At 43.2% G+C, this 17357-nt stretch overlaps 1 protein-coding gene across 4 annotated transcripts in view; it reads right to left on the bottom strand.

Annotated features, from left to right (window-relative positions):
- Positions 1–17357, bottom strand: part of THSD7B (thrombospondin type 1 domain containing 7B) — a 306528-nt gene that overhangs the window by 78697 nt on the left and 210474 nt on the right. For all 4 annotated transcript variants that reach the window (XM_050340404.1, XM_050340408.1, XM_050340405.1 and 1 more), the window contains exons 15-16: positions 16987–17250; positions 300–478 (exon numbers count right to left, since the gene is read on the bottom strand). In XM_050340404.1, the coding sequence (XP_050196361.1) occupies positions 300–478; positions 16987–17250 (443 nt within the window). The remainder of the gene's footprint in view (positions 1–299; positions 479–16986; positions 17251–17357) is intronic.

The raw sequence follows: 17357 nt of genomic DNA, 5'->3' as shown, positions 1-17357 counted from the left end.
CATGACAGCAGAGCTTTCTGATGTCTACACACTGTCCAGGTGGGATTATTAATCCAGGGTTTCCTATGCTCTGGGAGATAATTTTTTCCTGTAAGAAATATGGTGTTTCAGGTCAGCTTCTGAGCACCTCTCCCTCAGTCCTTAAGAAGTTCGAGGATTGCCTAAAAAATGTGACACAGGGTTTGGTCCCAGAGAAACCTCCTGTTTTTAATTTCTTCACCAGCACAGTACCTTTGTATCACAATTCAAAACACAGTAAGCACAGAGGGACTTCTGTTGGCTGTTTTAACACCACTCACCTGATTCTTGAGATCCAGCTTTGGGCAGGGACGGCCTCCATTGTACGGCTTCTCCTTGAGCCACTTGGAGCGGACTTTCACCCCCGGTCCACAGGAGGAGCTGCAAGGAGACCAACTGGACCAATCGCTTAGTTTGCAATCAAATGGGCAGGGGACCGTGCAAGGCTCTTCAATGTAACCTAAACCAAAAATTAGAGACAGGTTTTAATCACCGCAACCGACGAACTCCGACCCTCTGATGGGATCTGGGCAATCAACACAAAACGAGAACTTCTGAAAGAGAAGACACGTGGTACACTGACCACACCATCCCAGCACGAGGCTGGGGCGTTATTTTTAAAGAACAGCAGTGAGTTAAATTAATTTCTACTTGGTTTAGTCCAATAAAGGCAGTGATAAAACTCACTGATGTAAAGGACACATAGTGGTGAAAGAAACTGATGTGAAGCTGTTGGTCACCAACACGTGGTGATTATCTTCCCTGTGAGACTGTGGTCATAACAAATTCTGGAGAACTAAGTGCACAGCCCAGTTCCATACTCCTTTAGTGTTATACTAGTCATCTCCAGAGCTGGCACAGCCAGGAGTCACACAGAGTCTCTCCTGCCAGCACAGAGAACCAGAGGATGCTGGAGGCAACAGAGCTCTTCTCCTGGCAGCTCCCACAAGATGTGTGAGGGACCCGCCTGTCAGCTGGAGCAGCGTGGAATCCACTCTTGGGAGAAGCAGATGAAACCTGCATCCCACATCTTACTATTAGTTCTCTCTGTACACCTTTCCAACTGCTTTGCTTATTAGGGGTTTCAAAAATGGCATTTTAAAGCTCTGCTTTCACCTTAACCTGGTTTGACATAAAAGTCCTCACAAGATCATCACGTCTTAATATCACAATACCAGGCATCTGCAGTAGCAACACCTTCTGAATTAAAACCCAAGAGGTTCCTCCATGAAGGCACAACCCCACAGCTGTTTTAGGAGCTGGCATATGGGAAGAGAGATTTCACAGAGCCCAGCCTGGCCGTGGAGCTCTTGGTGTGCAGAAAGGCAGTGGAGGGTGGCCAAAACCTGGAGATCTCCAGGGAATTACTAGCACCAGTCTTGGGTTGGAATAATTCCTGCACCTTCCTGCTTACCATGCTGCATTCGTTCTCCTCCAGTTCCTATTATCTGCTTGTCATGTCTGTATGTATTATTTTAATTTAAACAAAAAAGAGATCTCATGTTAGACCATGAAAGGCAGTGGCTGCTCAGATCAGCCTTTATTAGAGGCAGCTTCATCCCTCTGACAGCTGTGGCAATGATGGTCATGGAAATAACTGAATTTAATCCCTACCACATTTCTTATGTTTCTCATTTTTATGCCCTTCCTTTCTCTTTGGTTTTCATCACATGAACACTCCTTCTCTATTCCTTACCCACAGAATACCAAATTAGCTCATTTCATGACTCTTTTAGGAAGGGTTTCCCCACTCTATCCAGGTGACAGTCCCTGCAGCATGGAGGGAAAAAAACCCTAAACAACAAAACCCAATCCAGTAGAAGCTGCTGTCCAGAACCCTCAGACAACAGCCCCTGACAGCCATAAAACACCAGGCTGAGGCATAGAGATTATTCTGGTTCAGAGCTGGATTTACTAGCCAAACAATGCCTGAACTGCTCCTCACTCCAAACCAGGACTGTATTACAGCCAGAGCATCCACCCACAGCAACAACACACTGCCTCACCGCCGCTCTTGACACTGAAGTCAGCACCAAGAAAAGTTCCAGGCTTATTTAGGCATCCATTCCCCGGAAAATATCTCCCTTCCAGAAGTACAAGAAATACTGATGTTGCTTTTGTAAACAGTGCCTTAAAAACTGCTGGTAGCAGCAGCAATTCCCTCCTTCAGCTCAGTGATGCTCCATTTCTCCTCTCATGATCCTCCGTGATGGTGCTGTTCCCTCTTTCTTTACGGCGGCCGCCCCGCAGCCTGACAGCCGCAATCACTTCCCCCGTAACTCAGGCTGTAACTCTTCCCTGAAGCTGCAGACCCGCTCCCATACAGCGTGCTCTGGTTTCCTTTGCCACCTCTGATCTCTGTGTGTTGCGGTGCCTTTTCACTGGCAGCTCCAAAGCCACTGGAATTGGGCATCTTAATTATTTCCAACCGACCCTGTTGCGTCGGTGTTTGCATGTTTGAGACATTTCAACTCTGCATGCTCTGTGTGCTCACCTTGGTGAGGTGACACCCATGCACACACATACACAAATATTTCCAAAATAGACTCGCCTTTTTTCCCCTCCAAATCAAACTCCCAAATATCCCACTAATATTCTATTCCGTCTGCTTTGGTTGCCACTCAAAGTAATTCATAATACATTATGATAAGTAAAAGAAATTTTCTCATGATAGATTTATGAGAAGCATTTCTTAGGCAGTTCTCCAAAGAGTTCTGTTCCACCACCGTATGAAATATCATTTTTCCTTGGGCTGTGTGACAGCCTGGGTAATTAACTCTCAACAGAAACAAAGAAAGTGCCTTGTTTTAAAGTAGGATTAGTCAGAGGGGTTATCAACTTATCAGAGAAGGCAAAATGGGCTAAGTCTTTTGGCAGTTCAAGATCTAAGTCTGTAATAAAAAAAAACTAAAAACCAAAAGAATACAAAAAAATAAGGAAGATTAAGGAAAAGTTATAATAAACCATCTTTCTTAGATATAAGAAAGAAGTTCTTTACAATGGGGGTGGTAAAACACTGGCACAGGTTGCCCAGAGAAGCTGTGGATGCCCCATTCCTGGAAACATTCAAGGCCAGGTTGGATGGAGCAACTAAGTCTAGCTCACTGCAGGAGGCTGGACATGATGATCTTTAAAAGGTCCCTCCCAACACAAACTGTTCTATGACATTAAGGAAATTAAAGAAACCTATTGTTTCCTATTAAAAACAAATATTGGAAGTGCAGCAAACCACAGAATTTCTAGAGACATCCTGTTTCTCAGGGGCCAGCTCATTCCTGTTTGAGTTTCCTCACTCATATTTTTAAACTACATTGAGTATAACCAAACAATGGCCAGCTAATAGAGCATTAAATTTCCATACTGCCCGAAGGAAGCCAATTCCCCATACTGAACAAAGCTACAGAATCAAAATGGGATCATAACTTTCCTCCAGGCTCTTCTCACAGACTGCCATTACTCTTCTATCAATCACTTGAGGTTAATTCTAGGCTGAGATACTCATAGAGATTTCATTCAACCAAAACTTTCCTCCAAAAATGTTCCTGTGATGTACCCTCTCTGCTCAGATAGAGAATGCCTTTATAGCTATCTTTTTATGATAATTAATAAATAACTTGTACTCAGCTCATCCAGTGCCTGTGAGAACAGGGTATTTGTTTTTCTCTGAAGGAGCCAAACAATGACTTGCTGTTGTCAGGGGGTTAAAAAGACCTACAATAATCCTAGTTTTGGCATCCCTAGAAAACCTGTAGGATTGGCATGGTGCACAATACAAAACAAGCAAAAAAACCCAGGGGAGACATGCTATTAAAACAATCCATTAATAAAGAATTCTACATTCAGGCTATTATCGAGAGAAATATTCTTATCATAACAAAATATGAATAAAGGAGCATAAACACATTTCTGCTCAGCTTAGGGAGACTAACTCAAGGCTGAGTTTACACAGCTGGTTTTGTCAGTGTCATCCTCACACTTCTCACTCATCTATCACATCCCCCATTTTTCTCTCCTCTGCAGAACCTGCTACCAAAAACTTGTTAAGTTTCCAAAATCTTCTGCAGAAAAAGATGTTTTTTCTCCACAGCGCTGCTCAGCCTGCTTTCTGTGTGATTTTAGATTATTTATTGAAGCCTCCTTTAACTTCTTTTTTTTATTATTATTACTTGTCAAAATTTTCAAACACTGTTAAAATAAAGCTCATTTAATTAAGACAGAGCAGATGAGAGCCTCTGTCCTACCTAAACCAACAGCAGGCACCTGAACACCACAGAGCTGGAGCTGCACAAACAGATGTCACAGGAGGCAGTGGCAGAGGACACCAGGATATTTTGAAATATATTTTGAAATATACTCCCGGGAATTGACAGAAAAAATTGATCTGGATGATCAAATAAGCCTTTTCTATGCTTAAGTGCTATTGTTTTTCTACTGAGACACTGTCAAAGTAATGGGACGAACAAATGCATTTACCCAGGCTGCACAGTTCATTTTACTATGATTTATCCATCAGAACAATGTGCTTGTTGCTGAAGAAGCCACAAATGGAGTCTCCTCTCTGAAGTGTCTGTAACAAACAAAGCACCCACAGATTACGTGGGATGTGCTGGGAAGGCTGGAACATATGATGTAGCAGCCATTGCTCATCTCCCTTCTCCCGTGCAACCCAGAGCCAAAGCAATGGCAGGTGGATGAACAAAGAGAGGACACAGAGTCACAGAATCACAGATTGGTTTGTGTCGGAAGGAACCTTAAAGACCATCTTGTTCCAAACCCTACCATGGGCAGGGACACCTTCCACCAGACCAGGTTGCTCCAAGCCCCGTCCACCCTGGCCTTGAACACTTCCAGGGATGGGGCAGCCACAGCTTCTCTGGGCAACCTCCAACGTCAGAGGTTAAGGCACAAACACACGGTGCAAAAACTGTAATTGTCTCATATTATCAGTGCAGACCAGCAGAGCCAAGGCAAGAGGAGGCAGCTGGAGGATGGGCTGGGGGGTGTCAGTGATGCAGAAGGACGAGGAGGCTGTGGATGGCACTGCAGCACTGCAAGGGCAGGTTTGTAGCAGCACCATTTCTTTCCCACGTACACAAGACACTGGTGTGTCACAGTAGCACATCCAGCGAGGGGCTGCAGTGTCCTTCCATGTCCCCTCCACAAGCACAAATGGGAGAAGCAGGAGATTAGTAGGTTTACAAGCTAACATAAGACATTGGCATCCACCTGACTGTTACACTTCCAAAAGATAAATTTGCTGTGGGTGTAAGGTCTGCACAGAGCGTTAAACAACAGTGCCAAGAGCATTCCAAGAGGCCGACTTAAAAGTGATGCGAAAATAAACAACATTTCTCCAGCAGCTTTGAAAACAGATGCACCTCTAATTGAATTGGCTTTAAACTCATTTGTATCCTCTCTAACATATTTCATGGTTTCAATTAACAAACTTCAAGCGGTTCTACCCTTGTTAGTAAACCTTGAGGTGGTTCATAAAACTCAAGGTCATTACTTGAGAGGGACAATTCTGTGCATCACCGCAGCTGCCACTGGTAATAACACTGCTAATTTCCCCTGGAGTCTGTGGGACAGGACAGATCACCCTTTAACAAACAAGGGAGCAGCAGAGTGGACAGTGACACAGGAGAAATGTTTCTAATTATACATGCCAAAGGTAGAGGGGGAAAAAAATTGGTTCGTTTTGCAATTAATATTTACATTCATTTGGTTACTGACTGTGAAGTATCACAGAATAACACCAGTAAATCCACGCAGTACTAAAAATCTAATAGCTAAAGGCTTTATAAGGGAGACCTGGTGGACCACAGCACTGGGTGGGCCACATTCTGCTCAGCTGAAGCTTTGGGATCTCCTACAAAGCAAAGCTCTTGTTTTAACTCACGTTAAAACTCAGCATGGAGCACAGACTGCAGTTAAGCGACTTAACTGCGCCAGGTGATCCTAGTTCTATGGCTGGGGCTTTCCCAATGTGCCACGAACAAGGCAGCCACTGGCCACGGGCCACCCAGCATGACTGAAGGCTCCAGTGCCTTGTGACATACAAGGGGAAGCACCTCGTCCTAAGCAATCTTGGTTCAAAACCTAAATCCTGCTTCAAGGGAGAAAATTATTAATCGAAGGGAACTAAGCAGAATAAGTCTGGGAGTCTTAAAGTTGCTAACAACTTGAGCTGCAGCTGAAAAGGATGTAATCTTGCCACAGAACAAATGTTTAATCTTCTTTCTTTTATAGCGTGCAAGGATTTGAGAGATTTTATGCAATATTAGTTTGCTGAGAAATTTAAGAGATAATCTAATGAATACATTCAGTGAAGGCACAGCCAAAAACCCCAGCAAAAATAACTTTCACATCAAATGTTTTGCAAAGCTTAAATAATGGACCCTTAGCTAATTTATTCCCACTTGCTCAACAAAGAGGCACATGCTCATGTTATCTTGTAGCAGACTGATTAGAGATTCTAAATAGACCAGAGAGGACTTGTAAAAAAGGCTGGTAAGTTTAACTCAACATTATTGTTATTGAAATTCATCCAAAGGTTGGTTTTATTGCTCAATTTCACAGTCTCTATAAATCCCGACGAGGCAGTTGGGTTGGTGCTGACTTTGCACTACGATTCCTAATTTCTTTTGATTTTGCATTACAGTTTTCTTCCTTAAAGAACTTGCAGGCTTATACTTTGAGTTACATACAAACAATAGTAGTTGTTATATTTAACCTTTTAACTCAATAAGGAAGTCTCCATTAATTAGCACACTCCCTGTAACAGATTGCAGCACAAGCTGAGAACTCTTGGGGAGACGGAGGCTCATCTGCTGCCTTCAGAGTGCAAATAAATAGAGCAAATAAATAGGACTTCACAGTGTACATTTATCTCATAGGGAACTTCTGACGCAGGAGGGCAGAAATCCACTGCACAAATCTGTCCAGGCTCCAAAACCAACTGTGGGAATGATTCTCCCTTCTCTCAGGGCTGCTCCCCCACAGCAAAGGGCTGCTTGGGAGCCCTGATGTCTTAACAAAGTCCTTACTCAAATAAAAAATCATCCACTGGGATCAATAGCAGTTAGGGGAGTAGCTCAGCTGTGTTCTTCTATATACTTTGCTCATCACTCTGCCACTGGGAAGATCATCTGCTTTGTCCAAATACAACTGATTGGCTTTTTTCTTTCCTTATCAGTGTTGTCATCGTCTGTATATCAGGAAAGAAACTCAGCCCACTGTACTTTATCATGGATTGTTTAGAATATATCTATTTTTTCAGGCTACTCCATTCACAGTGAAAGCAGGTTTTTAACCTGAGACTGCGTTTATTTTTGATGATGATGATGAGATTTATATAAGAAAACAAGACCTTTTTTAGAGGCTGCACACACTTCAGCAGTACATCAGAGAGACAATTAAACTGTCCACAGACCATCAAATTCCCCCTTTCTCCTACACCTGACTTCTCTCAGAGGCCCGATTGCACAGCAGCTCCGAAAATAGATGTGCACTGCAGAGTGCTCTGAAGATCAATACAGACCTGGGCAATTTGGACCAGGCAGGAAGCACCTTCCAGAGCCAAGGGTCCATCACTGGGAGAAAGCTGCCGCCAAATGTCACCAAAAATATCCACCCCCCTCAGTAAATCTTGTACGACCTGAAGGTCAATGGTTTCAGGCTCTGCTGGAGCACACTAAGAAACTCAATTTCAGAGTCTGGGGCCCTCCATGGAGAGCATCTTTTTGCCAGTTTCTAAAGTCACGACATTAGGCACTGTCAACACAATATGCCACCTCATTTCGGCTGCCAAGATGTGACCCCAAGACACAGACAAGCCTCATTTAGACAACTTGTCTCGGACAACAACGTGACAGCTTCCATTCCACAGAACGGGAACTGCTGATGCATCTCCTGTATCCTGATAATTAGCATGTATTGTGCAGTATAATACTGCTCTTATTTCAGACAAAACAAACCACTGGATGACAGTGCAGAAGACAGGAACACTAATTAGACCAATGTGCAATTAATATTATAAAGAAGGCTCATAACAACATGGGAAAAAAACCCTTTTTTTCCCCTTTAAATGTACATTCCTAGTTCTCCAATTTCCAAACTTTAGAGGTTTTACCAAGTGCAAGGGCCTCTGTTCACAAGCAGGTGAAAAAGCAGTGGAAAGGCAGGGGCAGGTTCTGAGCCTGCAGTGACCTCCACGGCCCCCTCCCAATGTCACAGGAGGTGAATGACACAGTGACCCCTCACTGTCACAGGAGGCGAGTGACACAGTGACCCCCGAAATCAATACACTTAAATCAATGCACTGCCTCGATTCCTTCTCCTCTCATCAACACTGAGAAACCCAACTGCACACTTTAATTATACCGATGCAGTTTTAAAGATGCCATTAAACCATTACCAGCATTAGGAAGATCCTTTCCCAAACGCCAGGTCCCACCTGCTTGGATAAGGAGTTTCACTCCTCCTATTAGAGGTCACCCTGCTGCAGAAGCAGGGATGCAAAGGCATCTGACCTTCTTAAATAAAGCCATACTATAAAAAACGTCTGATGGAAACAGGATTTTAAGAAAGAGAACAGTCCTGGTTTTCCACAGCTCAGGCAAGGGGAGAGCAGCGACTCATTTAGATGATGGAAAACCTTGAGAGGGAAACAGGACGTTTTTGTGACGTTAGCAGGCCCCAGCACAGAGTATTGATGTACTGAATTCCTGATAGACTTTTGTTTCAATTTTGCAGTGTGACTTTGAGCTCTCTGGTTGTGTAGCTCAATCTCCTGTGCTAGAGGACTTCAGTGAATTCAGAATCAGAGAGTGATGCAATCTTGTTAAATAATGCCATTTTTAATGGTCACTCCTTCGTGTTACCAAACACAAATGAGATCCAAGATTTCACAGTACGAATCTCTGTCTGTAGTGAGGAATATTAGCAGATTTGCAAACCAGGTTCTAAGTAATTTAATTTGCACCATCCTCATTTGCAAACCTTGGAGGAACAGAGAGCTATCAAAGTATATCTCAGACCCAGGCATGGAGTAAGGTAGGGTAAATGCTCAGTTACTCATCAATATCACTGGGATAATCCTTAGAGCAGACTGAGCTGAGGATTAATTTCATTTACATTTTCTAGCTCAGGTTCATTTCCTCAGATCTCAATTCTCCTGTCGCTGTGCTTCTCAGTTGGTCTCCCAAACTCTGTGATCAAGCAGACTACATGAGGCACCTTACAGAGATGTCCACTCTGTGCCCATCTACCTTTGCCATGCTAATTCTACTTCTGTATAAAGTGCTCCACCAAACTCATCACTGCTCATTTTATTCAGACATTGGCCTGTGTCCAAAACCTGGAATTCTTATTTTTATAGGATCCTTGTCCCATACAAGAAGAAACACAAAAGAAGTTGCTTCTGAAAATCTTCAGGATATGGAAAGACACAAAACCCTGTAATGCTCACTGAACTGCAATACAACACCTACAGCTCTACTCAGCTGCCACAGGGCTCCCACCAGGGGTAAAGGTATGGAACTGTCTCTTTCCTCTCAAAAATTATTTGTCATCCATTTATTTGATGGAAAGTCAATCAAACATTAATGTTAAAAAACACTGCAAAAAACCCATGTAAGACATGAGAGGAATCGTGTGAATTACCACCAGTACGTGTCACTTCCCCATACAGCTACACATCTCAAAGGGATCACAAAGCTCTCCATGAGCAGCAGAAGTGTAGAGGTCTTAAGACCAGAGTACATAATTCATGAACAGGATTAGGCTAAAAGGTTATTTCTTCATACTCCCAATATAACATATTAAATGGAATGACACACAGGGAGAGAAAAATGTTAATTCTAAGCCTATCTTTGTGTGGTAACATTTTATTAGAGCCCTGCTTCATAACAGGCTGTATTTGTGACAAATGTGTTATTAAGGCAGAAGAGATGGGCCACATTTCAAAGAGATTCTCTTCCCACAGCCTGCTGCAGGAGTCAGGGCAGGAGATCACCCAGTGCATTAACTTGCTATCACAGCTCTCCTAAACCTCCCATACACTATTTCTCCACTGAGTCACAATTTCTACACTAGAAACATTCCCAAATCCCATGGAAGAGCTTTAATCAGTCTGTCAAAAACTGACTGAGCCTAATAATAGAAAGCAAAGGGAATGAACATGAGCAAGGGTGGGCAGAGGTGGTCCAGCCAGAGGAGGCTAAGGGTGAGTGTCAAACAAGAGAAAGTCTGTCTGAGGTCAGTAAAAAGCCATTCTTTCACACAGTCTGGTACTGCTGCCTCTTGCAAAGGGTCATTTTATGGAATGCAGCAAAAAGCATAAAAGAAATTTGGGCAAAAAAGATAAGCAATAAAGATTTGTATTTAAAGCCAAGGAATAACAAGAGACATCACTATGACTAAATGCAGCACTTACAGAGGATGCTGTTCAAATAGCCAGTTCTCTGAATGTTTCCCTGTAAGATGCATGTTTCCTTTCTGTAAGAAGATAAAGACCTAGAAGAATGTGCATTTCTATGTACTAATGCCTCAGGGGAAGTCCTACCTTGCTTTAAATAAGCTTCTTTGATAGCCAGTTTGACTCATTCAGAAATAACTTTTTTGATGGCTGTTTATCTTTGATACTGTTGCCAGGAAAACAGAGAGAACTCAATGTCTGAGCAGTTGTCCTGTGATCCAATTTCATTTGATAAGTCTTTTAACATCCATAAAGGAAGAAACACTAAACATTTTCTTATGGTGAACAGATCTGGGGGCTGGGGGAAAAAAAAAAGGAGAGGAAAAGATAGGAAATAAATCAATGTTCTTTGAGCACTGTTATGAGAGCAATATGTAAAAATCCTGTAGTCAAACAAGAAACAGAGGGCAGGTCCTTCCTGGGCTCTGTGTCTGTGCTTACAGCTCCCCTGGCAGCCACAGCTGTAATTAAAAGTGTCACCACATTCCCAAGGAGACATGTAGAAATGTCGGAGAGAGTCCAGGGGAGAACCCAGCCAGGATTTCAGGGCTAAATTAAGAAGCTATTTAGCTGTGAGAGAGCAGGAAACCAGTCAAAGGTGGCCGTGGCTTTGAAGAGTCCTGAAATGGGGACTCAAGGGTAGGACAGTCCTGTCTGCAGCTGGCAACACCTTTCAGCCACCTCAACTCCCATGCCAGGGGATAGGATGGGCAGAAAACAAGGTGAATTTTTAGCTGAAACCTTTTCCTCGAGCAGTCTTTGGAAAGCTTTGTCCTAGTAGTAATAGTGCCATTAACAAAATACAGTCATGCAATAAAAAGGCCACAGAGAGAGACTGTGCTGGTTTGGACTGGGGTAGAGTTAATTTTCTTCACAGTAGTTGGTATGGGGCTGTGTTTTGGATTTGTGCTGAAGTGTTGATAACACAGAGATGTCTTTGTTATCACTGGACAGTGATTACAGAGAGCCAAGGCCTAGCTGGATTCTGAAATGAATGGATTGTACTAAAAAATGAAATTTCAATATTAAATTTCATTCAGACCAAGAATGAAATTAAATACTTCGGAATATTTTCAAAAACAGAGGGAGAGAAACTTCTGTTCATAAAATCTTCTATTTCTGAAGATTTTCTAAACAAAATCAGGGATTTCTGCAACCATTGCATTTTTCAAAATAAAATTTACTAGACATGGAAAAATGTGTGGCACAGTAATTACCAGAAATCATACACTTTCAAAAATAACGAGGCATCTATTCAATGCTGCATTGTCAACCTTTTTTTCCCCAAAAATTACTACCTTGTAGGAGCAGTAGGTTTGCTATCAGGCCAGGATAGGCTTGGCCCACATTTCCTTAACCTACTGAGCTCTGCTTACAGCTTTTTGAGCTACACCAATATAAATTTGCAGAATGATTATTAGGATCTAGGGATTAAAACCTAACTGAAAAATGTTAATTTTCTCCCAAAATGAAAATGCTGGGACTGACACCTCACAGGGTTTCAGAGTAGGTCCCCATGTCAGGTCACAGGTAGGTCATGCAACGTCCATCAGGCTGGTGGCCAGAATTTCCATGTACAGGAGCACAAACTCCAGAGGAACATTCCAGGTAGGAATACAGCATTTCTCTGAGATGACACTTCAGAAAATCAAACTCCGTGACACCTGACACTGCCAGGTTTTCAGCAGCAGGAGTTGATATTCCCGATCCATGACCTTTGCATACTGCCCTAAATCTCTCAGCACCGTGGACAGGGCTGACCAGGACAGAAGCAGCTCTGTCACTGCTGGCACTCGCTGCCCTGATGTGCCTTGGAGCAGGGAACATCCCTCCAGCAAACACAAAGACTAGTTTTCTCATCACCAAAGTTTTAAACTCCTCCTGGTGCATCTGTTTGCTAATCCCACCCATGTGGGATTAAAACTGGCATTTTTAAGGAGTGCCCTTGCCAGCAGCATTCTCAGTTGCAGCGTTACATCAACCTGCCTGGGAGGAACCAAGTGACACCCCTGCATCTGCAGGTGCCAAGGAACCCTCTGGGCAGTGCCAGTCCTCTTCAATTTGTCCACCACCAATTTCAACACACACGAGAAAACTCTGCACTGCTGAGAATAAGGTGGTGTATGAGCACCCCTGCCGTGCCCTTCATAAATTTGGAGATAATTAAAGCTTTTAAAGGTGACTGCAGGTTGAACCAAACCACTCTGTGATTTAAAGCCAGGATCTATTTGTCTGTTGTGTCTTTCTTCCAGGTTCCTCTTGTTGCGAGCACAGCAGAATTTGAATAGTATAAGCACTCTTCATAAATTCCTGCTTTCCATAAATTGCCTGTCGGATCAAAAGCAGAGCCTCCATGCAAGAGCACAGAAATCTCCAGCCTTTGATTTGGAACAGATGAGGCACCCTATGTTCCTCCAAGATTAAAAAAACCCCATTGGCACAGAATACAAGAGAGAGGAGCAAAGGGACGACGTGAAATCTTTCAAAACAAAGGAGACAGAAATTCAAAAATAGTACAAGCAACTCAGATGACAGATTGAGAAGAGGATGAACTGCAATTAAAAGGACAATTTCATGTCCGAAGAGGATGCTCCAGACAACAGTTAGAAAACTGAGACTCTCTGGACTAGCAGTGAGCTGAACCCAATATAATACAGTCTTCTGACAGGAAGGGAAATTGAGGCAAACTACCAATTTCATTTTTGTAATGTAGTTAAAGATAGTTACCTCTATCCATGATGTCATAAGTGCATTTCCAAAACAAAGGAAGGGAAATAAGAGTGAACCAAATCCAGGAGAAAATAACTCAACTGGAAACTGCAGGTCTCTCATTTCTTGAGCTTATTGAATGGGTGACCATGGAAAATGATGACAGCACTAAAATAAAGCAGCAGTCTAATCACAAAAGCATGGAAAAAAAAAAAGTGTACTTTTTCCTAGATATTGGAGAGAAGTTTTGCTATAGAAAGGAATAAAATTCAGAAAAGTCTGTAACTTTTATTTTTAAGCCTGTCATATCAAATCATCATGAGCTAACAGAAGAATAAACAGCAATGAGGAAGGGTAAATTAGTCGAGGCATGACCTGTGTGCCCACTAGAGCTGACCCAAAGTAATGGCACAAACTATGCTCAGCTGTCCAGGGTCAGGACACCAGGCAAGTAGAAAGCACACTTCATTAAGGAACAGCTAGAATGCTTCTGCCTTCACTGTTTTTTGACCTTGGGATGCTCTGCATGTGGTAACTACACCAACGTGGAGAAAATCCATTTCCTGCTGAGAAGGTATGTTTAAAGGGTTAATGTTTTTGCAGATAATAGGTTTAGGACAGTTGGAGTCTAGACTGCTGGCAAACACAGATGAAAGGACTTTAACTGAGGTTTTGGTTAGGGTTGTTTTTTCCCCCCTCAAGTTGCAGAATCACACACAAAAGTCAGTGTAAGATCAGGGCCTCAGAGCCCGAACCCCTCTGAGCAGCGATTCATCTCTACATTAGACTCAAACTCACAGTACATTTATTTGACAACTTTGATACACTCACATAACAGGTCACATTGACACGAGTGAACCAAACCCTACTGAACTGTAAGTTCAACAAGCAGGTTTCAATCAGGGAAGGGAAAATCACTGCAGAGAGAAGGCAAAAGCCCAGAATTTGCTCTCTAGAAAAGCAACTGGTCAATACTGTTCTATACCATGTACTCAGGACATTATCAAGTCTAGGACAAACTTATATCTACTCTTGAGGCACAATCTGCATCCTTACATCTGTCTTTCTACATTTTGTACAAGTTCTGGGTCCTTTAAAAGGACCCAGTAAAGAACTGAGGTCTAAGCCTTAAAACTTCCCCTGTGTCCTGGTTCAAGAGAAAGGAAAAGAGCAGGAAATACAAAGAAGTCAGAAGACTTGAAGGACATAAAAAAGGAGCATGCTTACCCCTCCCTCTCATAAAGCAAGAGCAATGCCCAGATATCACAGTGACTGGCATTCAGCAATGGCTTAATTAACCATAACCATGGTCAGCTAGCAAATGTTAAAAGGTCACTTGATACTAACTGTGAACAAGACAAACTGAGCTGCTTAAAGAAAACACTGTCATGAATAATTTCCCAGGGCTTAGCAATTCCACGTGCTTCTGTAAATTGCTCTTCTCTATTATGGTTGAAAAGCATTCTGCTAATTATTAATTGGATAATGATTTGTTTCTATCACTAATTCAATAATGTGTTCAGAAGTGCATTTCGAAAGTTCCCAGCTCTAGAGACCATAAATATCAGACTTATCTTGACATAACTGCTCTGGTTGGAAGGCAGGTCCCAAGTGATGGAAGTGGAGCCTATGGAGCTTTCTGCCTGTTTTTAGGTACTTTGCACCAAAGTCACTGAAATGTCCATGTCCTCTAGACATGGTCTATAGACCAAGGGAATGCAGCTGCAGGGAAGAGAAGGTGTTCAGCAGCAGGTAGCTTATTCACTCTGGGTATTAAACAGGGTTTGATAAGCTGGAGATAAGTAGTTCACCCTTAGCAGGATATCCAGAAGGTAGAAACATCTCATCCTTCCTTTACATCCCACTTCCAAACCTAAGGATCTTCAGAGCACTGTGTAAATGGAATGCAGGAGGAAGGGCACAGGAGAGGACTCTGCTGTACAGCACTGACCACCCCTCTGTCCATGACATGGGCCCTGAGCCAGAGGTGGTGTTGCAATCATTTCTGCTCACATAAAAAGCTGAAGGCAAGAAAGCCAACAATAATCCTCTGGAGCTACCACTCCCTACTACCTCCCTAAGAGAAGCCAGACCATTAAAAATGCCACATAAATATCACTGACAGAAAACAGGCTTCAAGGTTATTCAGAAAAGCCCCACGCGTAGACAACCTCCCCTTTTTAGTAGTGATAAAAACCCCTGAGTTTCTCAAAAGAGCAAGTCAAGCCACAGGCAAACCCACCTTTCAAAACCCAGCAGCTCCCTTTTTGCAGAAGAAAAGGTAATGTGGGGGAAAGGTATAGCACTGCTCCTTGATGGGCCACAGAGGCATAATCAATTGGCACAAAAGCACATTGTTGAAACACAAACCATGGAAAGCTGCTTTATGAACCCGTGCAGCCAGCTGGAACTGCCATCAACAGCTGCGAGAGGAATTCACTCCAGGACTGAAGCACTTCATTAAGGTGGAGGTTTTTTCACTTTTATTACAAGCAGCTCAGGCTGCTGATCCTCATCCTGAAGACCCTCCACAGAGCAGCCCCACTGCTTCTCTGCTCTCTGAATGTTCATAGTTCAGACTGTATTAGTTAATCCTGAGACATCATTTCTCCCTCTCCCATCATAAGCAGCCTTCCAACCTACTACATCCCACTGTGTGGTGTCCCAAGCCTTCTGATCAAGAGAGCAGTAGTGTTCTGGGGGCAGCACAGGCACAGAATCTGCTCCTAAGAAAAAGGCTTGTGTCTGTGACAGGACAAGGGGGAATGGCTTCAAAATGACACAGGGCAGGTTTAGATTAGCTATTAGGAAGAAATTCTTTACTTTGAGGGTGGGGAGGCCCTGGCACAGGTTGCCCAGAGAAGCTGTGGACATCCCATCCCTGGAAGTGTCCAAGGCCAGCTTGGATAGGGCTTGGAGCAACCTGGTGTAGTAAAAGTTGTCTCTGCCCATGGCAAAGGGGCTGGAATTAGATGACCTTTAAGGTCACTTCCAACCCAAACCATTCTATGACTGCAGTGAACTGCAAATCACAGAAGCTGGAAGAAAATATCCGAATGGAATGACATTTCCTGCTTGCTCTGCTTTCAATTCTGCCCACTTTCTGCTCGATATCTGCAACTTGATTATACATGAAATATAGGTGGACAGAACCCACAAAATATAGGTGGACAGAAACCCAGCAAGCAGTGATGTGAAAACTCATGTTGTGTATCAATTTCAGCTTAAGATTGGAACATAACTGCAAGGAGGACACCACTGGCTGCCACGTGTACTTGGCATGAGGGACAGCAGGTGACATCAGAGGGATTTTGTCATTAAACACAATTGTCTCAAGAAAATTCCTAATACCTTCATTGAAAACAACCATACAAACCTCCTAACTCAGTGAAAGGGAATAAAAATTTCTAAACAAGTAAAAGCTGGAGTAGGAACCATCTTCAAACAAAATGTTGCTTGAAATACACCTTCTCCTAAGCTTATACTTTCATGGGATTTTCAGAGAAATAAAAGAAATGCCTCTGCTAGTCTTGACAGTGCAGCCAGCTTTAGCCCTCTTGTACTTCATTTCCATTGCAGAAATGTCAGTGGACCCTCATATTAAGGAAAGCCTCAGTGTTAAAGAGCAATAAGATGTTCGAAGAACTGTGTTCAACACCTGCGGCAAACTTGTGAGAGCTACTGGGGCAAGTCACAGCTACGACAAGCTCCACCTGTGAGCCAGGGAGGGCTCAGCACTGGGGCTATTTACACGTGTGGGAGCTGTTTTTAAATCTCCTTACCCGAACTGCTACAGCGAGACGGCTCCACGAGTCTCCCGGTCCCGTCGTAGCAGGCGATGGCTCGCAGCCGCACGCCCTCCCCACACTCCTTGGACACTCCCTGGGATGGCATTCCCAGCTGCAGCTCGGATGGGTCTCCTCTGATGGTGCAGTCGGACCAATTTCCGTGGGGTTGGGAGGTAAACGCCTCGCAAGGGCATGGCTCTGTTTCGACTTGAGGATAAACTTCTGCGTTCTGGCATTTGTCTCGCTTTCTGCTTCGCCCTGTTCCAACCACAGAAATCTGTTTGTTAGCTTAACATCTGCTACTCTTGATAACAACACGTCATATTATTTATACTTGCATGAATTCAACACATTAGAACCAAGAC

Source organism: Myiozetetes cayanensis, unplaced genomic scaffold (assembly GCF_022539395.1).
Source record: "Myiozetetes cayanensis isolate MyiCay16 unplaced genomic scaffold, myiCay2020 scf9, whole genome shotgun sequence".
In the NCBI taxonomy this organism is placed as follows: domain Eukaryota; kingdom Metazoa; phylum Chordata; class Aves; order Passeriformes; family Tyrannidae; genus Myiozetetes; species Myiozetetes cayanensis.
Note: the sequence above shows the minus strand (reverse complement) of the source record. Positions and strands in the feature narration are given on the sequence as shown.